The sequence below is a fragment of the Mustela lutreola genome, chromosome 13 (genome assembly GCF_030435805.1).
Source record: "Mustela lutreola isolate mMusLut2 chromosome 13, mMusLut2.pri, whole genome shotgun sequence".
Taxonomy (NCBI): Eukaryota; Metazoa; Chordata; class Mammalia; order Carnivora; family Mustelidae; genus Mustela; species Mustela lutreola.
The window spans coordinates 86,455,619-86,481,048 of record NC_081302.1 but is presented as its reverse complement, the minus strand read 5'-3'; the positions used below and the strand labels follow the sequence as shown (position 1 = coordinate 86,481,048).

At 38.4% G+C, this 25,430-nt stretch overlaps 1 protein-coding gene across 3 annotated transcripts in view; it reads right to left on the bottom strand.

The window, feature by feature from the left end:
* CENPJ (centromere protein J) overlaps positions 1 to 25,430 on the bottom strand; it is a 62,334-nt gene that overhangs the window by 24,649 nt on the left and 12,255 nt on the right. For 2 of the 3 annotated variants that reach the window (XR_009346891.1, XM_059144059.1), the window contains exons 4-10: positions 21,286 to 21,591; positions 18,675 to 18,786; positions 17,743 to 17,845; positions 15,985 to 17,614; positions 13,036 to 13,168; positions 9,000 to 9,165; positions 2,062 to 2,304 (exon numbers count right to left, since the gene is read on the bottom strand). Coding sequence is in view for 2 of the 3 variants with exons in the window: in XM_059144059.1 (XP_059000042.1) it covers positions 2,062 to 2,304; positions 9,000 to 9,165; positions 13,036 to 13,168; positions 15,985 to 17,614; positions 17,743 to 17,845; positions 18,675 to 18,786; positions 21,286 to 21,591 (2,693 nt within the window). In the remaining variant the exon portion in view is untranslated. The remainder of the gene's footprint in view (positions 1 to 2,061; positions 2,305 to 8,999; positions 9,166 to 13,035; positions 13,169 to 15,984; positions 17,615 to 17,742; positions 17,846 to 18,674; positions 18,787 to 21,285; positions 21,592 to 25,430) is intronic. The other variant, XM_059144060.1, reaches the window with a different exon arrangement.

Here is a 25,430-nt window from a genome sequence, read left to right as displayed (position 1 = left end):
CCCTCCCTTCATTCCCTAAATCCCCTCTTCTCTCATTTATAAACATTGCTTCAACAATTCCCCCACATTCTCCTGCATCAGTATTTTCCTCTTTACTAAATCAATCCTACCAATACATAAACACTTAATTTTTCCACTTAAAAAAAAAAAAAAAAAACTTTCCTTAAAGCCAACACCTCATCTCTTTACATTTACTGCCAAACCTCTCCACAAGGTTCTTAAACTCTGTTTGAAACTTCTCATTCTCTTTCATCCAATCAGGCTTTTATCTTCTATACATCCCTACCTGGTAAATCTAATGACTCATTTTCAGCCCTCATCTAATTTAGCAGCAGTTTTTGAAACTGCTGGCTAGTCTCTTCTCCTAGAAGTCCTTTCTTTTCTTGGCTCTCAGGACACCACTCTGGCCTCCTTTACTCCATCCTCTCTGGTTAACCATTCTCATCTCCCATCTTCTCACACTCTGGCTCAGTGTGTGGATCTCTTCACTACCCACACTTTCAGCACTGGTGATCTCTGCCAGCCTAAAACTTTTATCACACATCCTGATGAACCCCAAACTTCTAGCTCCAACCTAACCTTCTCCTGCCCAGGTAACGTCTCCACGTTTTCAAACTTCTCCGCAGGCATTTCAAACTTACCCTGTCTAAACCTGAGATCCTAATATCCATGCCCCCAAGAAAAACATTTTCTCTTCTTGTCTTACGATAAATGTAAACTCTAGTATGCCAAAACACTATACTACACTTGGAAACTGTACTCTTGACTCCTTCCTTGCTGTCATACCCCATATCCAGCTCATCAATAAATCCTGTCCATTTCTCAGCCATCCACTGCTTCTCCCCTAGTCTTAAGCCACTGTTCTCTCTGGTGTGAATTACTCCAATGGTCTTCTAACCAGTGTTCCCAATTGTGTTTATGACCCTCCACTCCCTGTTCAGTCTACAGTAGACAGTAGACAAGGTATACTTACTAAAACAAAAGATTAAGTCAACTCCAACCTCAGCCCTTCAGGGCTGGGGGAGGAAGGGCCTTCTCAGAGGAAACACCCAAGGGCTTACAGGAACTGACTAAGGCCTAATGAACCTTGCACCCAACTCCCTCTGTCCCATCTCTGATTGCATCCCCTACCATTCTCCCCATTACTGCCCTGTAGCTCCATCAGCCCCCGCCATACTCATGCTCAGGCCCACAAGGCAGACAGCCTCTGGGCCTCAGGCTCCTCTATGGGCTCTACTCTCACCCAGGTACCCCTTTATTATATTTATATTTAAAACATAATAATTATATATATTTAAGTTAATATATTCAATATATTTAATACTGTGGGCCATTACTCAAATGTCACTTTCTCAGTAAGACTTTCCTTGGCCATCCTGTCTAAAACAGCAACACCCCCCACCCCATCCCCTTTCCTGCTTTTTTCTCCTTGGTTCTTGTCACTATATAACACAACATATATTTTATTATCTATCTACTTTATAGACCTCCCACCACTAGAATAAAAATTCCAAGAGGGCAAGGAAGTTCCCCTATTTTGTTAATTGCTTTATTCCCAGTGCCCAAAATCAGTGTCTGGCACATGATAATTGTGAAAATAGATGAATGAAAGACTAATTATCTGATTTGAAAAGTTCATATGCATGTAACTCACTGCAAGAAAAACTTCACTTGGCCTGTTTTAACTAAGATTATCTGCCTATTGTGCTATAATTCTTTTAAAAGAATTCTAAAAATGAATTTGAAAACTCTGCAAAGCAATTGCCCAAAAGAATTGGTCAACTGTGGTAAAATATACATAACATTCACCGTCTTAACTACTGTTAAGTGTACAGGTCAGCAGCACAAGGCACATACACACTACTGTGCACCCTCACATCCACCCAGCTCCAGTACTTCTTTTCCTCTTGCAAAACTGAAACTCTGTTCCCATTAAACAGCAACTCCCCATTCCCACCCCCCACCCCCAGCCCTGGCAAACACCCTCTAGGTTTCAGGTCTATAAATTGGAGCACTCAGATATTTAACATCCTGACTTGATGAAACTAGCTTCAAACCTACCATGGACCCGTCTCTTTTCGTGGCAGCCACACAAGGACCCATCCTGATGCTGTTCTCAGTAGCTTCTGCTTTCTTCCAGGCATCAAGTCGGAACCTTTCCATCACTTTTATTTCTTCTCTGAGGTCTGTGTTCTCTCTGACCAACATTTCTATCTGGCTTCTAAGACGGCCTTGTGTACTTGACCATTTTGCTTCCTTTCTTTTCAAATCTTCCTGTAAATCTGCTATCTGCTGTTTCAAAGCCTCTCAAAAAAAATAAATAAATAAAAACAAAAAACCTAGGATTAGAACAATGCAATAGAAGAAAAGAGACACACCAACAATATAGAAGTGCTGCCCTAGCACAGAGAGTAAAAAAGGGAAAGCTTGGTCAATCATATTTCAAAAATAATAAGTTTTTCATGAAAGGGACTGGGGTTCAGGTTAGAGCCTCACCTTATACCATCAACAAGACTGATTCCAGAAGGAGGCAGGCACCACTTAGGAGTCATTGCAATAACACTGCCATGAGGTAATAAAGGTCTATACTAAGCTATTAATTGAAGAAGAGAGATAAATAGGGGATTATCTGGTAAAGAAAAAATTAAGAAGAATTTATGACTAATTAAAAGAAGAGTTAGGTAAACAGATGAATAAGATTCAAAGTCAAAACTATCAGTCCTGAAAACAGATTCTACTTGGAATTCATGAGAAGAAGTTGGTTTTAAGAAAATGATCTGTTTTGGGGAGCCTGGATGGCTCAGTGGGTTGAGCCTCTGCCTTTGGCTCAGGTCATGATCTCAGGGTCCTGGGATAGAGCTCTGCGTCAGGCTCTCTGCTTGGCAGGGAGTCTGCTTCCCCCATTTCCTCTGCCCGCCTCTCTGCCTATTTGTGATCTCTCTCTCTGTCAAATAAATAAATAAATCTTTTTAAAAAAGAAAGAAAGAAAATGATCTGTTTCAGACACACTAAATGACCCATGGGAAGAAAGAAATTGCTGGAAATGTCTAGAAGCAATGTACAATTACACAAAAATTGAGATTAATGTCAGCACTAAGGAAAAATTAGTTACCTACATGGCTCATGTGGGTGCAAAATATGGGGAGTGCCTGGGAGCAGAGGCAAGGGGCATGGGCGAAAGCAAGACCTCATTGCTCACCAACTGAGAACTGACCTGATGTGAGCCTAAAGGCAGGAAGAAGCCCTAAGCAGCTCACTAATAGATATGTAAAACTTGACAACCATCCATTCTCATGTAAGCACCATGACTGCCAAAAAGCAACCAGGTGACAGAAAGAGACTAGGGCTTGAAGGACCTCCCTTGGAGGGTGGTCACATCACAGGGAGCATGAACTCTGGGTTTGGGTGAGAGATCAGGGTTCAAATCCCAGTTCTGTGTCTTAAAAGCTCTTGAAACAAGGTATTAACCTCCCTGAACACCAGCCTCCCTATTTATAAAATTGTGGAGTATAACCAATAAATGAGCAATTTCTAACTGGTAAACATTATCATCATGTGGGCAAAGAGACTTATTTATACCAAAATGGTAACACAGAACTCTAAATAGGCTAAGAATTCAAAAGCAAATAAGCCAAACAGAGAAAGACAAATACTGTATGGTATCCCAGGTGAAATCATAGAGAAAAAAAGAAAAAAGCCAATTTCATAGAAACAACAAAATGGTGGTTGCCATGGGCTGGGGGAAAGGGAATGGGGAGATGAAGGTCAAAGGATAGAAACCCTGTTATAAGACGAATAAGTTCTGAGGAGCAGCATATGACATGGTGACTACAGTAATAATACAGTGGTGTACATTGACAGCAAATGTTGCTGAGAGCAATTCTTAAGCATTCTCAGCACACACACCCACAAAAAGTTAACTATGTCAGGTGATAACATGCTACCATCTTGATCTTGCTATGTATATATATAAAATCATCACACTGTACATTTTAAGTATATATTTTATGTTTTTCAATTATTCATCAATAAGGTTAAAAAAATTATTTAACAGCAACTAATATTTATAAAACACCTACCATCAGGTACTGTTCTGGGTCCCTGGAATATGAAGAACAAAAAGATTGCAGGGAGAGTTGTGTGGAAGGTGCCAGGCGCTAGGGAAGAAAAGGCAAGGTAGGCAGAAGAAAGCAATGCTGTGGGGAAGGGAGGCTACAGTTGTGGGGAAGGGAGGCTGCAGCACACACTACAGCAGATCTCACAGAACAGAGACCGAAGGAGGCTCAAAATGAGCCATGTGGCTCTTCTGGGAAAGAGCATTGCTAAAAGCACCAGCAGAGGAGATACATCAGAGAGGAGAGTGCCTGGGCACAGTCGCAGAAGAGCAAGCAGGCTAGTGAGCTGGGGCAGAATGAATGACACAGAGGAGATGGCATGAAAAAGGTGAAAGAACACCAGTTCATACAGGAACTTGAGGCTGTAAGGACTGTGGCTCTAACTATAAGAAAAAAGTGGAGCCATTAAAGGGCAGAGAGGGAGCAGACCTGGCGTCTTTCAGAAGAATTACTGGCTGCTACATGGTAAACAACCCATGGAAAAGACAGGGCAGAAGCAGAGCTGTGGCCAGCCAGTCCTTGAACTCAGTGATGGCAGCTCAAGTCTGGGTACATTTCTGACAGATGAGCATGAAGTGTGAGAGAAAGAGAAGTGAACAATCCTAGGTTTTCTGGCAGAGCATGTGGGAAGTCAGGGATACGGCCACCTGAGATGGAGAAGGCTGGAGAAGGGAAGTTCAGAAGTTCATTTGGAGACACATGGAGGTAAAATATCCAGTAGCTAATCAGACCAGATCAGCACATCCAGCGGGTCCAGGCCAGGATTTAAGTATGTAAGTCTTTAGCATGTAAATCCCAACTGAAGGCATGAAACTAGAGAAGATCATCAAAGAAGGACAGGACCTCCTCCCGGCTGGGTGGCCTCCACCATTAAGTTAAAGAGGAGGAAAAAGACAAAGAGGACAAGGCAAGGCATCAATCAGGTAAGGGGAAAACCCAGAGCATCAGGTATCCATCCTGTGAGTCAAACGGAGTCAAACGAACAAACGAAAGCACTGGTGAGGAGTCCCGCGCTGCTAACAGCCAAGTCACATGAGGACCACAAGCTCCCCCATCAGGGAGAGACTGGAAACTGCAACAGGGGCAGTTTCAAAGAGGTGGTGCGGACGGGAAGCATGTTGTAGACAAAACAGGAGTTGAGATGAAAAACAGTGAAACAGACAACACTTTCAAGGAATTTTGCTACAAAGAAACATGGCTGTGACTGAAGGAGTATGGGGGCAAGAGAGATTTTAAGAAGTAACAGCAAGTGGGTACACTGATGGCAAGATTCAGTAGAGTGGAAATAGATGGTTTTAGAGAAACAAGAAATGCTGGAGCAGGGCTGTAGGTGGTGAAAGGGTGAGTGAGATCTGGTACATAAGCAGGGCTTCCCCATAAGCATGGACCTTCTCCCCATTAAATTTTTCATCCAGCTAAACCAAGTGTTATGGGCACAAAGATGAAGGAGGTAGGAAATGCCAGGCCTATAGTTTTGCCAACAAAATTTGATAGCTTGAGAAAAAGGTAATAAAGAATACACTTATAGAAATGACTAGAGTAACTGTCTCTGGGGTTTAAGGACAAAGGAAGGTGAGGGAAACCAATGAACTGGAAGGTCCTAAAGGGGTCAAAAGAACAGAATCATAGAGGGAGTGACAAATATTAATATATTTGGTCAAAAGTAATAGAAAATAGGATTTAAAGTAACAGCTAGAAGGAATATGTGTGAAGAAGAGAAAGAGAAGGGGTCAGGATAAAAAAAGATATGCAGAAGATAAAGTCAAAAGAAACTATTATTGATGGAATTTGAAGGTGGAAAAAGTTTAGACCGCTTTTTATCGCAGGTGTGAATGGGTAAAAAGTCAGAAGAAAAGGCAGATTTAGTAGGAATAAGGTAAGTTAAATTTGAAACATCCAAAAAGAGCTAACCAGCTCACTACAATAGCACCTCATAGATCGTAGACCCTCAAATACCTTCTGAATGAACAAACAGATACACATGTTGGAAACTCAGCAGAGATCTGACTGAACATCAATGTGTAAATGGTCAATGAAAACTCACTGCATAAAAATTGGAATAATGTTACATGATTAAGATAAAAGAATCAGTGTGAACTCATGACTTCAGAAAGTCATCACCCTTCCCCAGCTAGGCACTGTGACAGGAACCAACAGCAAGGATACCACTGCCATTGACCACCAATCCTCATAGGGCTCCCTAGACAGTGGCTGATTCCACATCTGGGGTAGGCTGAAGAAAAACAAAAGCAAAAACCAGGTTATCTGAAATAACCAGTTGTTAGAGAAAGTAGGGATAATTTCAACCATCTAAGGGCAAGGGCAAAGCTGAAGGACAAGGAAGCTGATGTACATATAGGGCTCCCTCTGGCCAAATTGGGGCCACTTGATTATCAAAAAGGAGATTTTTGTAATAAATTAGAGTAACTTGAGTCTGTAAAAGGCCATAAATCAATAATGATGAATATAAATTCCAGGAAGACAGAAATGTCTTCTTCATCAATAATTCCCCAATGCTCATCATAAAGGGTTCTCAAATCAATGTGCTGAAAGAATGAACACCCAAAAGAAAAGAGTTAGTATTTTCAAACACTATAATATAAAAGAAGGTTGAATATACCATCTCTATTCTTTTAATGATTTAGTAAGTAGAAGAGTAGCAATAAATATAGGCTTGTTTTTATTACATATATATTTCTTAAAGTCATACTTGCATAGTGTAAGAAAAAGAGGAAGTGTAACAAAAACAGAAAGAAATAATGAATACCCATGGCCACACACAATAATCAAGTCTGGAAAGGGTCTAATGCTTAAGTCAACACTATCAAAGTACAAAGAGTGTTCAGGAATGATTTCCAAAACTATGAAATAGATTGTTAATGTCTAACATACTAGATTCAATAAACTGAGCATTAAACAAAAACGTAACAGCACTTGTTTCTTCCCACAAAAATAAATAAATAGATTTAAAGACCCTAGTTGACATGGCATGTTATAACTTAAGTTTGGGTTTACAGATGGGCTTTCTCAAGGAAGGTATACTACATGAGAGGGGAGAAAGCAGAGACTGCAACTAAAAAATTCTAGTATTTACTTTTATTTATTTATTTTTTTATTTTTTTTTTTTTAAAGATTTTATTTATTTATTTGACAGAGAGAAATCACAAGTAGGCAGAGAGGCAGGCAGAGAGAGAGAGGAGGAAGCAGGCTCCCCGCTGAGCAGAGAGCCTGATGCGGGACTCGATCCCAGGACCCTGAGATCATGACCTGAGCCGAAGGCAGCGGCTTAACCCACTGAGCCACCCAGGCGCCCCTATTTATTTATTTTTTTAAAGTAGGCTCCACACCCAGTATGGAGCCCAATGCAGGGCTTTGAACTCACAACCCTGAGATCAAGACCCGAGCTGAGATCAACAGCTGGATGCTTAACCAACTGAGCCACCTGGGCACCCCAAAAATACTAGTATCTAAAATATGGAAGAGTTTGTACTTTATACCATGAGCAATGGAGAGACTTTTAAAATTTTTTCTTTGGTAAACTGAAGTTTTACTTGTTTGTTTTTTACGATTTTACTTATTTATTTGAGAGAGAGAGAATAAGCAAGAGCAAGCAGAGCAAGGGGAAGGAGCAGAGGGAGAAGCAGACTCCCTGCTGAACAGGGAAGCCTGACGAGGGCTCAATCCCAGGACTCCAGGATCATGACATGAGCCGAAGGCAGATGCTTAACTGACTGAACCACCCAGGCACCACTGAAGTATTACTTGTAATGAAATTCAGTATGTCCATGTTTTCTTTGTACTTAGTCCTTTGTGCCCTCTTAGAAATCTCTGCATACGTCAATGTCACAAATATATTCACCTATTTTTTTTCTAGAAAGTTGACTTTTAGCTAGAAATTAGTTATTTTTATTTATTTTAAAGATTTATTTACTTTCATTTTAGAGAGAGAGTGAAAGAGAACAGGGGGGGAGGGACAGGGAAATGAAGAGAGAAACTAGAATGTACTCCATGCAAAGTATGGAACCTGATGTGGAGCTCAATCTCAGGACCTGAGCCAAAACCAAGAGTCCGGATGCTTAAATGACTGAGCCACCCAGGTGCCCCTGCAGTAGTTATTTTTAGCTACTACATTCCTCTGATTATGTCCATTCTAACTTTGAAATGAAGAGGACTGATTACTTGGTCTATCAGTTGATAAGTTTTAAAATTAAACACCCAGATAGTATAGGGGCCTTAAATTTGTATAAATGACTGGAAGTAACAGTATTTGGTGTAAGGGGTGCCAATCAGATCAACACAACATGATGCTGGTGAATTTCCAACTCTTGGTTTCTTAATTCATCCATGGAATTACTGTAGTCTGTTTTGTTTTGGTTTTGTTTTTTTTTTTTTTGGAAGCCTCTACTAAGAAAAGAACTGATATACCTTGTTCTTTAAAAGTCAGATTACAAAAAATGTTCCTCATGCCGTCTCAGACTGATAACTTACTGAGTCAATGGATGATTAATAAATTGATACCCAGGGGCCTCTGGGTGGCTCAGCTAGTTAAGCATCTGACTCTGGATTTCAGATCAGATCACGTTCTCAGGATCCTGAAATCAAGCCCCACGTTGGGCTCCACACTCAGCAGGGAGTCTGCTTAAGGAATTGCTTCCTATCCCTCTGCCCCTCTCCCTGCTCTCAAATAAATAAATAAATCTTTTTTTTTTTAATGTTTTAAAAAACTGACACCCCATTTCTCTTTGACACATCACTCTGATATTCCTACAAACTCTGATATTCCAGGGCCCGAGGGAGGAGAGCCAAGGGACAGCCCTCCTACTCTGTGCCCCACAGCACTGGAACAAACATATCACGTAAGTCTAACATAAAGAACTGGCATACCTGTATTTCTTCACGTTCTTTTTTATCTGGAAAAGTTCTTGCAACTGTAGTATACTTTTCAAAAACTTTGCGTTCCTTTTGTAGCTTCCTCATTTCCTCCTTTTTAAACTCTTCTATTCGAGCCAATTCTTTTGCTTTCTGTTGTTCAAAGTCAGTAATTTCTTTCCTAAAATGACCAAACCATGTTATCATTTAAAGGGACCATCTTAATGGAGTAATCCACATGTCATATGAAATGGAACATCAGTGACAGCCTGGAATGCAGGAGCTGCTGGTCTTCGTGAATCCATCTTCAATCCATAGTACTGAAATAACTGTCAGTTAACTCCATAAGGCATTCCTCCAACAAATATTCAGTGAGCACCTACTATGAATCAAGCACTATCCCGGGTACTGGAGAAACCAGTGAAAAAATAAATACCCTTAGTCCCATGGAGCTTTTCATTCTAATGGAAGAGGCAGACAATAACAAGATAAATAAAATATATGGCATATTAGAAGGAGAAAAATAATGCAAAGAATAAGGGTAGGAAGTATCAAGGAGATTGAAATTATGGATGAGGTCATCTTGCTGAGATAATATTTTACGTAAAACAGCCATAAGGATATCTGAACAAAACAGTTCAGAAAGAGGGAACATCACATGCAAAAGCCCTGAGGTAGGAATATGCCTGATGTGGTCAAAGATTACAGGAGGCCAGGGTGGATAAAACAAATTTGAAACAGAAAAGTAGGAAAAGGTATCAAAAAATAAAACAGAGAGCCAAATGAATTAGGGTCTAATAGACCAGTGTGAGGACTTGGTGTCTTAGCTTAGGAGAATACTGATCAGAGGAACTATCATAACCCAGGTGTATTTTGATGTTCTATTAAGAGCATAGGGAAAGGGACATATCAAGATGGTAGAACAGGAGGTCCCAGCTCACATCTCTTTACACAAAAAACAAGCTGACAACCATACACAGATAAAAGTACCTTTGTGGGAGCTCTACCATCCAGATAAGAGGTTGAGAAACCCCAAGCCCATCTGCCAAACCCATCTGTTTCCCTAGTAACAGGCCCACAGACCTCAGTCAAGACTATAAAATGTGAAACAGTTCTGTAACATGGCTCTAGCCTGGCTGTATCGTGGTACTGGAGGCAGTCCTGCTCACCCAGGGGCCCAGCAGGAGGATGCTCAAAAACCTGGCAGGAGTCACACCCATTCTCATCCCTGGTAACAGACCCACTGTCTGCACACTAACAGCAGACCTGGAAGCAGCCCCATGACTAGCTTCAGCACTGCTGGACTGTAGTCCTACAAGCAATCCTGTCCAACTGGGGATCTAGCAGGAACTACATCTACCATGCCCCTGTTAAGAGACCCACCAATATGCCTGGGTGGCTCAGTTGGTTAAGCGACTCAGGTCATGATCCTGGAATCCCAGAATTGAGTTCCACGTGGAGCTCCCTGCTCAGTAGGGAGTCTGCTTCTCCTTCCTACCCTCCCCTGTCTTGTGCTCTCTCTCTCATTCTCTCAAATAAACAAATTAAATCTTGAAGAAAAAAAAAAGAGAGAAAGAGAGACCCACCAATTATGGACTCCAGTATGGACCCAGCAAGAGCCACACTACAATCCCATTCAACTGTGATCCTAGAATCTGGCCACCAGTCCAGGGATCCAGTTGGAATAGGTCTTTACCTGCCAAAACTGGTCTTTAAAGAAAGAGTTTTCTGCCCTTTCAAATGCAAAAATGTCAACACAAGGCTACAGTAGAATCAGGCAAATGTGACACCACCAAAGGAAACTAATAAAGTTTCAGCAATCAATCCCAAAGAAATGCAGATCTAAGAATTGCCTGACAAAGAATTCAAAATAACTATTTTAAAGCAGCTCAGCAAACTACAAGAGAACACAGATAACTCAACAAAATCAGCAATACACGAAAGAAAACAAGATGCTCAACAAAGAGATAGAAATCATTTTTTTAAAAACCACAGTTATTAAAAACTAAATAAATAAATAAACTTTAAAAAGAGGGGGCACCTGGCTGGCTCAGTCAGGGGAGCATGTGACTCTTGATCTCAGGTTTCATGAGTGTGAGCACCATGTGGGGTGTAGAGATTACTTAAAAATAAATAAATAAAACTTAAAAAACCAGAAATTCTAGAGCTGAAGAATACAATCAATAAAGTGAAAAAAATACAATAGAGAGCTTCAACAACAGACTTAGTCAAGCAGAAGAAAGAATCTGACTCAAAGACACGTAATTTGAGGTCAGTTAGAGGAAAAAAAAAGAAAAAGAATGAACAAGAATGAAGAAAGCCCATGAGATCCAATACATTCATTGTGGAAGTCTCAGAAGGAAAAAACACAAAATCAACAAACCCCTACTAGACCTAAGAAAGAGAAAAAAACTCAAAACTCAAATAAAATCATAAAGAGGACACTTTACTATAGATGCCACCAGAAATAAAAAAGATCATATTGTGAGCAATAATATTCCCCAAACTGGATAATCTAGAAGAAACAGATAAATTCCTAGAAATACACAACCTACCAAAACTGAATCAAGAAGAACCAGAAAGCCTGAACAGAACAATAATGAGGAAATTGAATCAGTAATCAAAAACCTCCCAAGAAAGAATAGTTCAGGACCAGATAGCTTCACAAGTAAATTCCAGCAAATATTCAAAAAATAATTAATACCCATTCTGCCTAAACTCTTCCAAAAAAGGGAAGAAATACTTTCAAATGCATTTCATGAGGGCAGTCACTTGGACACCAAAGCCAGACAATGACACCACAAGAAAACTATGGGACAATCCCTGATGCAAACATATATAAAAATCCTCAATAAATACTAGCAAACCAAATCCAACAGCACTTTAAAAGGATTTACACCATGACCTAGTGGGATTCATCCCTGGAAGTGAAGGCTGGCTCAATATATCAAATCAGTTAATGTGATGTAAACTGGTGTAACCACTCAGTATCATGGTTCCTCAAAAAAATTAAGTATAAAATTACCATATGACCCAGCAATTCCATCCCTGGGTATATACCCAAAAGAACTAACAACCTGAACAGGTATTTACTCACCAATGTTAATAGCATTATTCACGATAATCAAAAGGTAGAAACAACCCAAATGTCCAACGATAAACCAAGTAAACCCAAGGACTGACAGAGTAAATTCCTGTTGTTTTAAGCCACTTAGTTTGTGTAGACAGTTGATCCTTGAACGACATGGGTTTGAACTACATGGATCCATTTACATACAAATTTTTACAGTACAGTACTGTAAGTGTATTTTCTATTCCTTACAAGTTTATTAACATTTTCTTTACCTTACTTTATTACAAGTATATGTATATAACACATGTAACAAACCATGTGTTAATCAACTGTACACTATCGTTAAGACTTCCAGGCAGCAGTATGTTATTAGTAGCAAAGTTTTTAGGGAGTCAAAAATTTTATGTGGCTTTTTGGCTGTACAGGGGGATGGAGCCCCTAACCTCCACATTGTTCAGAATCAACTATACGTTGTTACAGTAGCCCTAGAAAACTTATGCAATGGCCAAGGTAGCACTTGAATTAACAGCTTCAAAATGCTTTTCAAGGTGCGCCTGGGTGGCTTAGTGGGTTAAAGCCTCTGCCTTCAGCTCAGGTCATGATCTCAGGGTCCTTGGTTCGAGCCCTGCATCAGGGCTGAGTCTCTGCTCAGCAGGGAGCCTGCTTCCCCCTTTCTCTCTGCCTGCCTATTTGCCTACTTATGATCTCTCTCTATCAAATAAATAAATATTTTTTTTAAATCCTTTTCAAAATTCAATTTGTAATGTCCTCAACTAAAAGAATTCCCCTTTTAACACATTTCTGACTACAATGGGTCATTTTAATTAAAAAATTTTTATGCAGTTAAGATTTCAAAGAAAAATATTTCACTTTTTTATTTTATTTTGTTGGATTGGCAAAAATTATTTCAAATACTTTACATATCATCTTGAAAACTCAATCATTATATTTTTTCCCAACTTATAGATGCAAACTTACCTAAGTTTTTCCAAGGCACTTTCCCGTTCAATGCGAAGTTTAGCTAAAGATGTGTTCTCAGCTTTAAATTTTTCTATTTCTGTTTCCAATTCAATAACTTTCTCTCTCAAAACTTGAGATCGAACACTGTCACCTATAACATAGGCCATATATACTGAATTTCACAAAAGGCCTTCAGCAGCAAGAACAATAGTTAGCTTTAAGAGGCAAAAATACTGTCAACATTGGTACTATTAAAATGCATAAGAAACAATGCTTCTAATAACAACAACAAAAATTATATTGGCCTAACTACCCAGATGAAACCAATCTAAATTTAAGAAAAACATTATTCAACCTCAAGAGTATCAATCGGACAATGAATTAACATTACATATAAAAAGAAATTCAAATAATGTTTTTAACATCTAATACATATATATATATTTTTTTAAGATTTTTATTTATTTATTTGATAGAGAGAGATCACAAGTAGGCAGAGAGGCAGGCAGAGAGAGAGGGGGAAGCAGGCTCCCTGCTGAGCAGAGAGCCCCATGTGGGGCTCAATTCCAGGACCCTGAGATCATGACCTGAGCCGAAGGCAGAGGCTTAATCCACTGAGCCACCCAGGCGCCCCAATACATATATTTTTTGTTAACAGTCACTATTGAAAGACATTTGTAGGGTAACAGATGGTAACTAAACTTATCATGGGATCATTTTATAATGTATAAAAATATTAAATCACTATAATGTACACCTGAAACTAACAGGATGTTGTACATCAATTATACTTCAATTTTAAATATGTACATTTAGGACTCTTTATAGAGCCAGTTAAATGACTGACTCTCAGTTTTGGATCAGGTCATGACCTTGGGTTCATGAGAGCCCATGTGTTGGGCTCCATGCTCAGTGGGGAGTTCCCTTCTTTCCCTCTCCCCTCTCCAGGCCGCACCCCCTGCTCAAATGCTCCCTCTCTCAAATAATTAAACTCTTGGTTTCTGCTAATGTCATGATCTCATGGTCCTAGGATCAAGCCCTACATCAGGCTCCCCCGCTCAGCAAGGAGTCTGTTCAAGAAGTCTCCCTCTTCCTTTGCCCCTCCCCCCATTTACACATGCTTGCATGTGTTCTCTCTCTAAAATAAATAAATCTTTAAAAATAAATAAATCTTTTAAAAATTAATAAATATATGCACATATACAAATAGCTTAAGAACATTAATAAGTGATTCACAAGACATCTAAAACATTAATCAACACCAAAATCAAAGTTTACCTCCACTATGCACAGAAATATAAATTAAGAATTTTTCCATACCAAATTTGCTATTTAAAAGAGTAAAATAGTCAATGCTTCTGTCCTTCTATTACCCCTTTGAAAAACTGATTTTTGCACAAAAATATACATTACAGTGTTATTTCTAATAGTGAAAAATAATTTAAGTATTCAACAATAAGGAATAAGGAAATTATTGAATAAAACAATGTTGCATTCATACAGTGTTCTGCAACCATTTTTAAAATACATGAAAAAGGGCACCTGGGTGGCTCAATTGTAAGCATCTGCCTCTGGCTTAGGTTATGATCCCAGGGTCCTGGGATTAAGCCCCGCATGGGGCTCCCTGCTCAACAGGGAGTGCTCAACTGGTGTGCTCTCTCTCTCAAATAAATAAATAAATCTTTTTTAAAAATACACAGAGTTTTAAAAATATAGCCAATATGTATTATACACTTGGTCAAAAAAAATAAGGTAACTTAAAAGTACAAATAACTGTACCATATTAAAAATACATAGGAAAAATGACCGGAAGGAAATACCCCAAAATGACACCACACCTACCTTTGGATAGTTTAGTTATAAACATTTTTCATTCTATATTTTTTAAGCTTCCAAACTTTCTGCAAAAAGTACTACTTTTAAAATCAGAGTACTTTTTAAATAGTTTAAGTTATAATTTATATTTTAAAGCACCTACGCTTTGCTAGTCATTCAGAATTTATAATATAATAGAAAGGAGTTTTTCAATATTTCACTATTTCAATAATTTTAAAAGCCCATCACATTAACAGAGTACTACAAAGCCATTAAATGCAATAAGCAGATATATATGTGGAAAAGAACAATCTTCAAAATTTATTATAAATCAGGTGAAGGCGTCTGGGTGGCTCAGTTGATTAAGCATCTGCCTTTGGCTCAAATCATGATCTCAGGGTCCTGAGGTCCTTGAGCATGGGCAGAGGGCTCTGTCCTCAATGGGGAATCTGCTTCTCCCTCTCCCTCTGTCCCTTCTCCTTCTTTCCCCCCTTCTACACGATCATGTGCACTCTCTCTCCTAAAATCTCTAAAAAAAAAAAAAAAAAAAGTTGAAAAATTGTATATATAAAAAAAAAGTCATTTGTGTAGAAAGGTTATATACCCACTCACCCATATGCTTTCACACACACAGAATCTTTTTAGAATACACAAAGGAAATGGTTCCTCTAGGAACCTACAAAACTAGGAAAGGGAACTAGGAGGGCAGGTCCAGGAAAGAAAGGAAACTTCAATTTTACTGTATTTCTTCTTGGTCCTATTTAGCAAGGTAGTGCATGAGGTAGTAAAAAAACTAAGTAAAAACATAATCATTTTTAAAAGAGCACAAAGGTTCATCTTACAGCAACACAAACCATAAACTGGGTACTCTTTGGCTACAAAAGTGTTATCTCACTTTACAACAAATTAATTTTAAAGCCTTGAGAATAGGGCATAGGCTTAAACTTTAAAAATCTGAAATCACAATCCATCTGAGTCTTATACTAGTGGTTATTATTTAGGCCCACAAAATAAATAAAATTTTAACAAATTTCCTAATTAGACTTATACTGAGCAACTAGAAAGGAAAGGATTTTAAGCATTCCAATAGCAGACTAATAAGGTAAAAGTGAAACTTAGAACATTCTGATACATTTTATAATGCTGACTTACCAAGTGGTTGGTCTTGACTTGGGTTTAACTTGGGTTCATTTCCCAAGTGTGAATCTGATTTTGGTTTTGGTTTCAAAGCAGGGAAGAATTTCATCATGAGATCCGATGTAGGAGGAGGGCTTATGCTCCTACTGGGTTTGCTCAAGTCCTTTCCCTTCTTGACCGGTGCAACTTTCCTCTTTATTGTTTTGTCCGACACACATATTTCACTCTTAGGGCAGGCTGTTTGAGGAGTCCCATAAATAGAGTCATTCCCCAGAAAAGCATCATGCTTAAATGAATTCTCTTCAAGGTCTGTCCAAGTTCTTTCATCGTCAAAGTCAATTTTACTCATACTTATGGATGAGGGTCTTCTTGAGGACTCAGAAACTTTGTTTTTCAAGATTTCTATAGTGACAGACTCATCACTACTATAATCCTTATCAGACAGATCTAAATCAACATCTCTCCTTTTATCTTCTTCTTGAATCCCAGTGTCCCTAAAAGGGTCCTTACCATCACAAACTTGTGGACTGTCTTCTCTGCTGCTGAAACCTCTCTCTTTATCCTCAGTTGATGGTTTTATAGTAACATCAAGTTGCTCCTCAGAGTCAGTGCTACTGTCACTGTTGGTGACACCTTCATCATCACTTACATTCCACTGAGTCTGATTTTCAGAAGTGCTCATTTGGAGTGCTTTCCTACTGACTTTACATGACTGTTCCCTACACCCTTCAGGTGAGGAGACTGAATCAGATTGGTTGGGTGTGACCTCACACTCACCCTCATGTTCAGGTTCAGTACAGCCTGAAGCCTCATTGTGGTTACATTGAGTAACAGGATCCAGTGTCACCATCTGCGGCTGCACAGCTTTGACAGGGGTGGAAGACAGCCGGTGGCCTTTGCAGATCTGCTGGTCTCTCTCTAAGATCTTCAGTACAAATGAGGAATTACTGGAAAATGATATTTCATCAGCAGCTTGTTCCAAAAACAAAAATTCATCTAACTCTAAATTTTCCTTTTCCTTTTCTCGTTCCCAATTCTCTAATTTTTTCTGAAGAGAAATGTCAAGAGAAGATTCTGACTTTTCCAAGGTCTCGTGTTTTGGGCTATTCGAACACATGTAGCTGACCAGTCCTGCTGAAAAAGGAAGTTTGTCTTTACCTTGTGTCTTATTCCAGACTTTGCAACCAGTATCACAAAGTTTTGCACACTCAGGTACATTTTCTCTATTATTAGACTCAACTTTTTTTTCTAATTTGATCTGATCTCTAAATTGCCCATCATATTTCTTCCCTCCAGGTATTTTCAATCCTGTTGGAGGAAGACTTTTCCTGTTACTACTCTTAAGCACTTTAGGCTTCTGGCTGACTGTGACGAAATCACTCTTGGCTCTACCTTTATTGTTCTTTTTAACAAGTGAGTTCTCTGTACACAGTTCTTTATTTATAAGAGCAGTTTTCCGCTGGAATTGTTGTCTATCCATTTTAAACACAGGTTGGTCCTCTGGAGTGCTCTGATTAGTCACTAGTTTATTTTCTCTTCCTTTCTGAGACTTAGATTTAGCATTAGTAAATCTAGCTAAACCTTCTCCTCGTTTCAAGAATGGTTGTTTTGGTTTTGCTTTGATTAGGAACGATCCTTCGGCTTCCTTAAATAGAGAACAATATTTGAATTAATTCTGGTATATCCAAGTTATCTCAAAGTTATTTTAAAAAAATATTACAAACAAATCTCTAAAGCCTTAATGAACTTAATCAAAATAGTGGCAATGCCTACCCTTAGTTGCCTTCGTTTCAGTTCTTGTTCTTCCAGCCGAATTTGTTCTTCTAAGTAGTCTTCAAATGTCTGTTTCCTTTCTCTGATAGCAGCTTTAATAGGTCTAATCATAAAAATAATTATTTAACATGCAAATTAAGATGTGGTATTTGACACTTAGTGTGCCTGACACAGATACCCCTGACTACACTAAGAACTAACCTTTCTCAAAGTCACCGATCCCCTTTGAAAATCCAATGAAAGCTATAATCCCACCCCATCTCCTGAAATACAGAGAAGGCAACACTCCACATGACTTGAAAAAACCCTTCTATACCCATCTATTGCCTGTAGATTAACTTTTGAAATATCATATTCACTGCATCACTTTAAAATACATTTTAAAAATTTCAAATATATATCTTTAAGATAAAGAGCATTGACAATGTAGATAAAGCAATAATCAGACGTAATTTTCCTTTCCATAACATACACTAAAATATTTCAAATATTTAAGAAAATAATAAACTTCAATATTGATATTTTATCTTTGTCATAAATTTTTAAATTCTGTTACCAGACTTACCCAATTATAGTTTAGAGGTAACACCAAATGTGAGACTCAATATTAATTTGTTTCTCTTTGCCAAAATGGGATTTATTTAACTATTTGAGAGAAGTTTAATTTTATCCAGATTTTTTTCTCTTTGGTGAAAAAACTTTGCTCAGTTTTTCCAAAACTATGTCAAATCTACTTGAACTGATATATTTCCCTAAGCACTATCAGTGAAAATATGTGATAAGTTTTATCTTTGACATCATACTTAAAAGCATATTCAAGCAAAAACAAGAAAACCATGCATCTTTCAAAGAAAAGAGAAAGTGCTCTATCTTAATAGCTGACTATTAAATTAAACTGTCATTCTTCTTATTCCTTTCAACATGGAGGATACCTTTCTTCAGTATTAGCCACTTCTGAAGAATCACCAATTTTTTTTACATTCACATCATTCCCTTCCTCAATCGGTTCAGTCACCTTTTCCCAACATGGTAAAACACCTTCTCCTAGGATAAAAATTAGGAAAATTTAGTTGCAAAAAATAAAGTCCTAAAACTTGATAATTTTACAAGTTACTATGCTAAAAAAATATTTATCAAAAGTAACATATGCTAGGGGTACCTGGGTGGCTCAGCCAGTAGGGCATCCAACTCTTAACTTCAGCTCATGTCATGGTCTTAGAGTTGTGAGATGGAGCCCTGCAATGGGTTCTGTGCTCAGCAGGGAATCTGCTTCTCTCCCCCTTCTGCCCCTTCCACCCACCCTTTGAACGCATGCTCTCTGAGATAAATAAACCTTAAAAAAAAAAAAAAAAAAGTAACATATGCTAAAGATTTTAGAGCTCTCAAGTATTTCTTTACTATCACAGACATAAACTACAAAATCCTAATTGAATAAGTTACATTCTTCAAAAGGTTAATGTTATGAAAAAAAGTGTAGGCTTTTCTTTTTTTTTCTTTTAAAGATTTTATTTATTTACTTGACAGACAGAAATCACAAGTAGGCAGAGAGGCAGAGAGAGAGGAGGAAGCAGGCTCCCCGCCAAGCAGAGAGCCCGATGCAGGGCTCAAGCCCAGGACCCTGGGACCATGACCCGAGCCGAAAGCAGAGGTTTCAACCCACTGAGCCACCCAGGCACCCCAAGTGTGGGCTTTTCTAAATTAAAAATTACTAAAGAGCTATAACAACAAAATATAATAGATGAACTTGACTGGATCCTGTTTTAAAAAAAAAAAAATGGGGGGGAAACCTGGGTGGCTCAGTCATTAAGCATCTGCCTTTGGCTCATGTCATGATCCCAGGGTCCTGGGACTGAGCCCCACATCAGGCTCCCTGTTCGGTGGGAAGCCTGCTTCTCCCTCTCCCACTCCCCTTGCTTGTATTCCCTCTTTTACTCTGTCTCTCTCTGTCAAATAATTTAATTAAATCAAATTAAATTAAATCAAATTTTAAAACTTCAAAGGACATTTTTGGGACAATAGCAGGAATTCTAAAATGGATTTGAATATTACAGAATATTACTGGGATTATACAGAAGAATGTCCTAATTTTTCACTTGATGTATGCTGAAATTTTTAAAATGATGTAACATAATATCTGCATATTACTTGCAATGAAATGACTGAACAAATTATACATAAATATAGACAGAGATATAGATATAGGTATAATATATATAACACATACAAATATATAAAGACAAAGTAAACATGGCAAAAATTAACTGCTGAATTGAGATCTACTGCTAATCACTGCAGTGGACTTTCAAGTTTTCTGGATGTTTGAAATTTCCCAAAATAAAAGGTTAAGAGAGTATAATGTTTAAAAAAATGTTTAAAGGCATTAGACCTTTCCATACAAAGGAATTATTCTAAATTAGAAATAAAATATTGTGCACAAAAGTGCCTAACCCTAAGTAGTATTATCTGTATTTTTTATAACTTACCCCAAAGAACATATTCATGAAAACACCATTAAAATTGAGAATTAAATTTAAATTTAAAATATTGGAAACAAGTCAGCCCTACTTCAAAGAACATTAAATACTGATATATTATTTGATGACTAGCATAATGATGAGACCATTAAAATTATGGTTATGGAGATTATGGAATGTACCATAAGCATTTTCCATGTTGAGAGGGCAAGGAACACAATTATACAATATTCTATGGTTACAAAATGTTTAAAAAAAAAAAAAAAAAAGCGGAGGGAGGAGTGGGGCACAGAAATAGGAGTTAGGAAAAAAAGACCAGAAGAAAATGCCATGAGAGCTACATAAGTTTAGACCATCAGACACTGCTGGTTCTCTGGCAGAAATGTGCTAGATACTGGGAATAAAGAGATGCACCGAGGACAAATGGAATGTTTGGGGTTGCAGGAGATTTCTTTTCTGAAAAATAACTGCCATCACCAACCTATTTCTCACATTTTCCATCTTCTGTCATGCTTCCCCACCACAACCACCATGTATGTTTTAAATCAACCTCAAGCTATTTCTAAGCTCTTCGAGTGCCTGGGTGGCTCAGTCATTAAGCATCTGCCTTCAGCTCAGGTCAAGATCCCAGGGTCCTGGGATCAAGCTCCGCATTGGGCTCCCTGCTCTGTGTGGAGCCTGCTTCTCCCTCTCCCATTCCCTCTGCTGTGTTCCCTCTCTTACTGTGTCTCTGTCAAATAAACAAATAAAATATTAAAAAAAAAAAAAAAACCTATTTCTAAGCTCTCAAAGAGAAATGGTATACAAGGAACTCATTGCCTCCCTTTTTGAAGACCCCATGTGACAGGGAGGTCTAAAGTCAGCATGAGTACTGCAATTTTTCTTGGAAAGTCACAAACTCTATGTCCAGTTCTATATCCAATCCAGGCTCAGTGGCTGTGCAATATGTAGGGGCTCATAATAAAAGCCACAGAGGACAAGAAAAAATGCAGAAAGGACTTTTCTTATCTTAGCACAGCTTGGAAACACTCCTAATTAGGTACAGAAGAGAAAAATATAAGTAACTTACCTAAAGAATGGTTATGGTTTTCTTCCTTCAAATCACTTTTTTTCAGAAGTGTTTCTTGATATTGTGCCTCACCAAACAAATTGAGAGAAGCACCACTTTTTGAAGTTAAGACTAAATCTGGATGAGTAGTTCTACAAAAGTTGTTTTGTTCATCAAATAAAATGCTGGAAGTGTGCGTTTTCTCTAGGGTTTGATTCTGGTAGATATACGATGGTAAGAAGGGTGTGGTTTTCTCTTTCTCTATGGTGGCTGAATTTCCTGGAGATCTATACTTCTCGCTCTGATCATCAGGCAGTGGGGTTAAACCTGGCAATTAAAAACATCACCAAAACTAATGACTTCTTAGAACATTTTCTCTCCTTTATTAATCCCTACCCACCAGGTTTTCTCTAAAGTGATTAAAGTATTTGTTTCTTCCATATTAGGAAATTCTGTTTAAAATCATGAAATTTTAAGTCTAAAAATGACTCTTGCATAATTTATTTACACTGCAATTCCTGTGCAGACAGTGTACACCTTGCAACACTGCCTGATTCTGGAAGGCACTGCCTGATTCATGTTCCATGAGAAGAGAAGCACTGCTGGAATTGTCAACTCTGCAGCCCCGTGACAAACAAGGAGAGTGCCAAGGCAGATGGCTACAAAATGATTGGAATAATTCCCCAATGACAAATAGGCCCTGTGTCACGGCCTATAAAAGCACCTTTCCTCTAGATTACTGTTAACATTTTGGTATCTTCAGGCAGTAGAATTATAGGTGACTTTTGTACTTCTCTGTAGTTTCTAAATTTCCTGTATTACCATTTCACTGTTTTCTTGAGTCTCTGGTTGGGAAATAAACACAGAGATTCCCCTGCTATATATCTCTAATTTGTAATTCTTGAAGGGTAGATGTCAAAACTCCATCCTAGTTGTTGTACCATCCCCTTGAAATCCTCCTACTATTCTTCTCTTCTCCCAGAATGTCTCAACTAAATTTAGAAGTGAAGGGGCATCAGGCTGGCTCAGTCAGTAAAGCGTATGACTTCTGGTCTTGGGGTTATGAATTCAAGCCCCACACTGGTTGCAGAGATTAAAAAATCTTTAGGGGCATCTGGGTGGCTCAGTCAGTTGAGGGTTCAACTCCTGGTTTCAGCTCAGGTCATGATCTCATGGATCATAGAATGAAACCCTGCATCGGGCTCTGTGCTCAATGATGAGTCTGCTTGAAGATTCTCTCCCTCTGCCCTCCCTATCCCTTGCCCTGCTTCTTGTACATATGCATGTGCTCTCTCTAAAATAAATAAATCTTTTTCTTAAATCTTAAAAAAGGGGGGGCGCACCTGGTTGGCTCAGTGGTTAAGCATCTGCCTTTGGCACAGGTCATGATCCCAGAGCCCTGGGATCAAGCTCCCTGCTCAGGGAGAAGCCTGCTTCACCCTCTCCCACTTCCCCCTGCTTATGTTTCCTCTCTAGCTGTTTCTCTTTGTCAAATTAATAAAAAAAAATTTTTAAAAAGCAATTTATCTTTAAAAAAAAAAAAAAGATGAAGAAGAAACACAATGGGAAATGTTTAATAAAACATAAAAAGAGCCAGGCTACCTATCTCTCATACCCATCGGCCTCACCTCCAGCCCACAAATAAAACTGGAAAATAGGTAGGTCCTCTCTGATTATCAGGTTCTACATCCTTTCTTTTATAACAATACTCTCCCCATTCACATTTTTGACTGACAGTCATCCCACTTCAGACTGAAGATGTCTTTGATAAAAGTCCAAAAGCTCAACGTGGCAACTCACAAAGTGTGGTCTGCAAACCCCTGAAGGTCTCTAAAATCCTTTCAGGGCACCCCCAGGCCAAATCTATTTTCATAAAATATTAAGACAATATTTGCCTTTTTCACCTTGCTGACACCTGCACTGATGGTGCAAGAGAAAAATGGAAACTGCTGGTTTCACTCGAAAGCAGGACAGGAGCACCCAACTGTGCTAGCAATCACTCTATGAGTTACTACCAAGCACTTGCAGTTTAAGAAAAAAAAAAAGAAAGAAAAAACCTGTTTTACTTAAGAATGTCCTAAAGTTACAAAAATTATTAATTTTTTAATTGAATTTTAACTGTTGAGTACATGTCTTTTGAATATTCTATTGGACAAAACAGAAAGTATGCATAAATCATTTCTGCTGCAAACCAAGACATGGCTGTGCCTTTTTTTTTTTTTTTTTTTTTGCAGTTGTAAGCTCAACTAGCCACTTCTCTCAAAGAACATTATCTTTATCTTAAAAAAAAAAAAAGAGAGACAAACTATCATGATTTAAACTTGGTACTTGGCAGGTATTTTCTCAAAAATGAAACGAGTGAACCAGTCGCTTCAAGGAAAATAACTGACAGTATTTGCTAAGAATGGTAAAATTCAAACCTTCAAGTAAAAATGAGGACTCATTAAACATGTGTACCACCATGATCTTGACAGTCTCATAATACTCGAGGACTTTCATGATGAAATCTATAGTGGCATTAATGGATATAATTTTTTTATATTACATATTGAAATGTTAGTATTTTAAAGACCCACATAAGTCCATGAACCACTATTTCCCAAATAATCAATGCACAATTTCACCAGATCATGCAAAATAAAAGAGCCATTCAAAATGTCAAGATATTCCAATATAATTTATGTAATAGAGTATAAAAAAGTGCATGAATATGGTTTCAGACTCCATACTGTGAATCACTACTAACTTAGGTTTGGATACAATATCAAAGAAAGAACCACAATTACTTCAAAAGGCTATTATAGTATTCCTCTTTCCTTCTTCCAATTAAACACATGTGAAGCTGAATTTTTTTTCACATGCTTCAACCAAAACAATATAACTTAGGAAACTGAATGCAGAAGCAAATAGGAGAATCAGCTGAACTTTTAACTCAGAGATTTTCAAAAATATAAAACTATGCCATTCTTCTTATTTTTTAGAAAAGCCTTTTCATTTAAAAAAATGTTAGTTATGATAACATGTAACTGGTTATTATTTTAAGTGAATTAATTTTTAAAAAGCTCTGGCTGAGAGACAAAATGGCGGAGAAGTAGGAGGAGGTGCCGTTTCCACCTCTCCCCTAAACTGAGCTGATTACCTACCAAAGAACTCTGATCACCCATGAAATCAGCCTGAGATTAGAATTATACACTTCTGGATCTCTATGGGGGCAGAAGACGCCAGCAGGCAGAAGCGTTCCAGGGTGCACCTTGCCTGCACGATGGTTGATACATTGAGCTACACATCTGTTCAGCCATCTCTCACCAAAATGACTAGGAGGAGGAATGCCCAACAAAATAAAAATTCAGAGACTGGGCCCTCTCCATGAGAGCTATTGGATATGGACATAGACCGTATGTCAGAAAGGGAATTCAGGCTAACAACTATCCAGGCAATAGCTAGGTTGGAGAAAGTCTTTGATGACAAAATAGAATTGATTAGGGCAGAAGTAAAAGCCACCAGGGATGATGTTAACAATGTTCTCAATGAGTTCCAATCCAATCTAAATTCTCTAAAAGCTAGGGTAACTGAGGCAGAAGATAGAATTAGTGATCTGGAGGACAAACAGATAGAGAAAAAGGATCAGGAGGAAGCCTGGAACAAAGAGCTTAGAAGCCATGAAAACAGAATTAGGGAAATAAATGACGCCATGAAACGTTCCAACGTCAGAATTATTGGAATCCTTGAGGGGGAGGAGAAAGAAAGAAGACTATAAGATATAGTTGAATAAATTCTCCATGAAAATTTTCTCAATCTCACGAATGCAACCAGCATTCGTGTACTAGAAGAAAGGTCTCCCCGCAAGATCCCAAGATCATAAAATCTAGAAAGACCTTGAGACACCTGACTGTGAAAATGATGAATCATAATTGTAGACAGGACTCCTGAAAGCAGCTAGGGTGAAGAAATTGCTTACGAACAGAGGAAAGCCCATCAGAATAATGTCAGACCTGTCCCCAGGAACCTGGCAAGCCAGAAAAGGCTCGCAAGATGCATTCAGGGCACTAAATGAGAAGAACATGCAGCCAAAAATACTTTATCCAGCAAAACTGACATTCAAAATGGATGGAGAGATAAAGAGCTTCCAAGACTGGCAAGGTTTAAAAGAGTATGTGACCACCAAG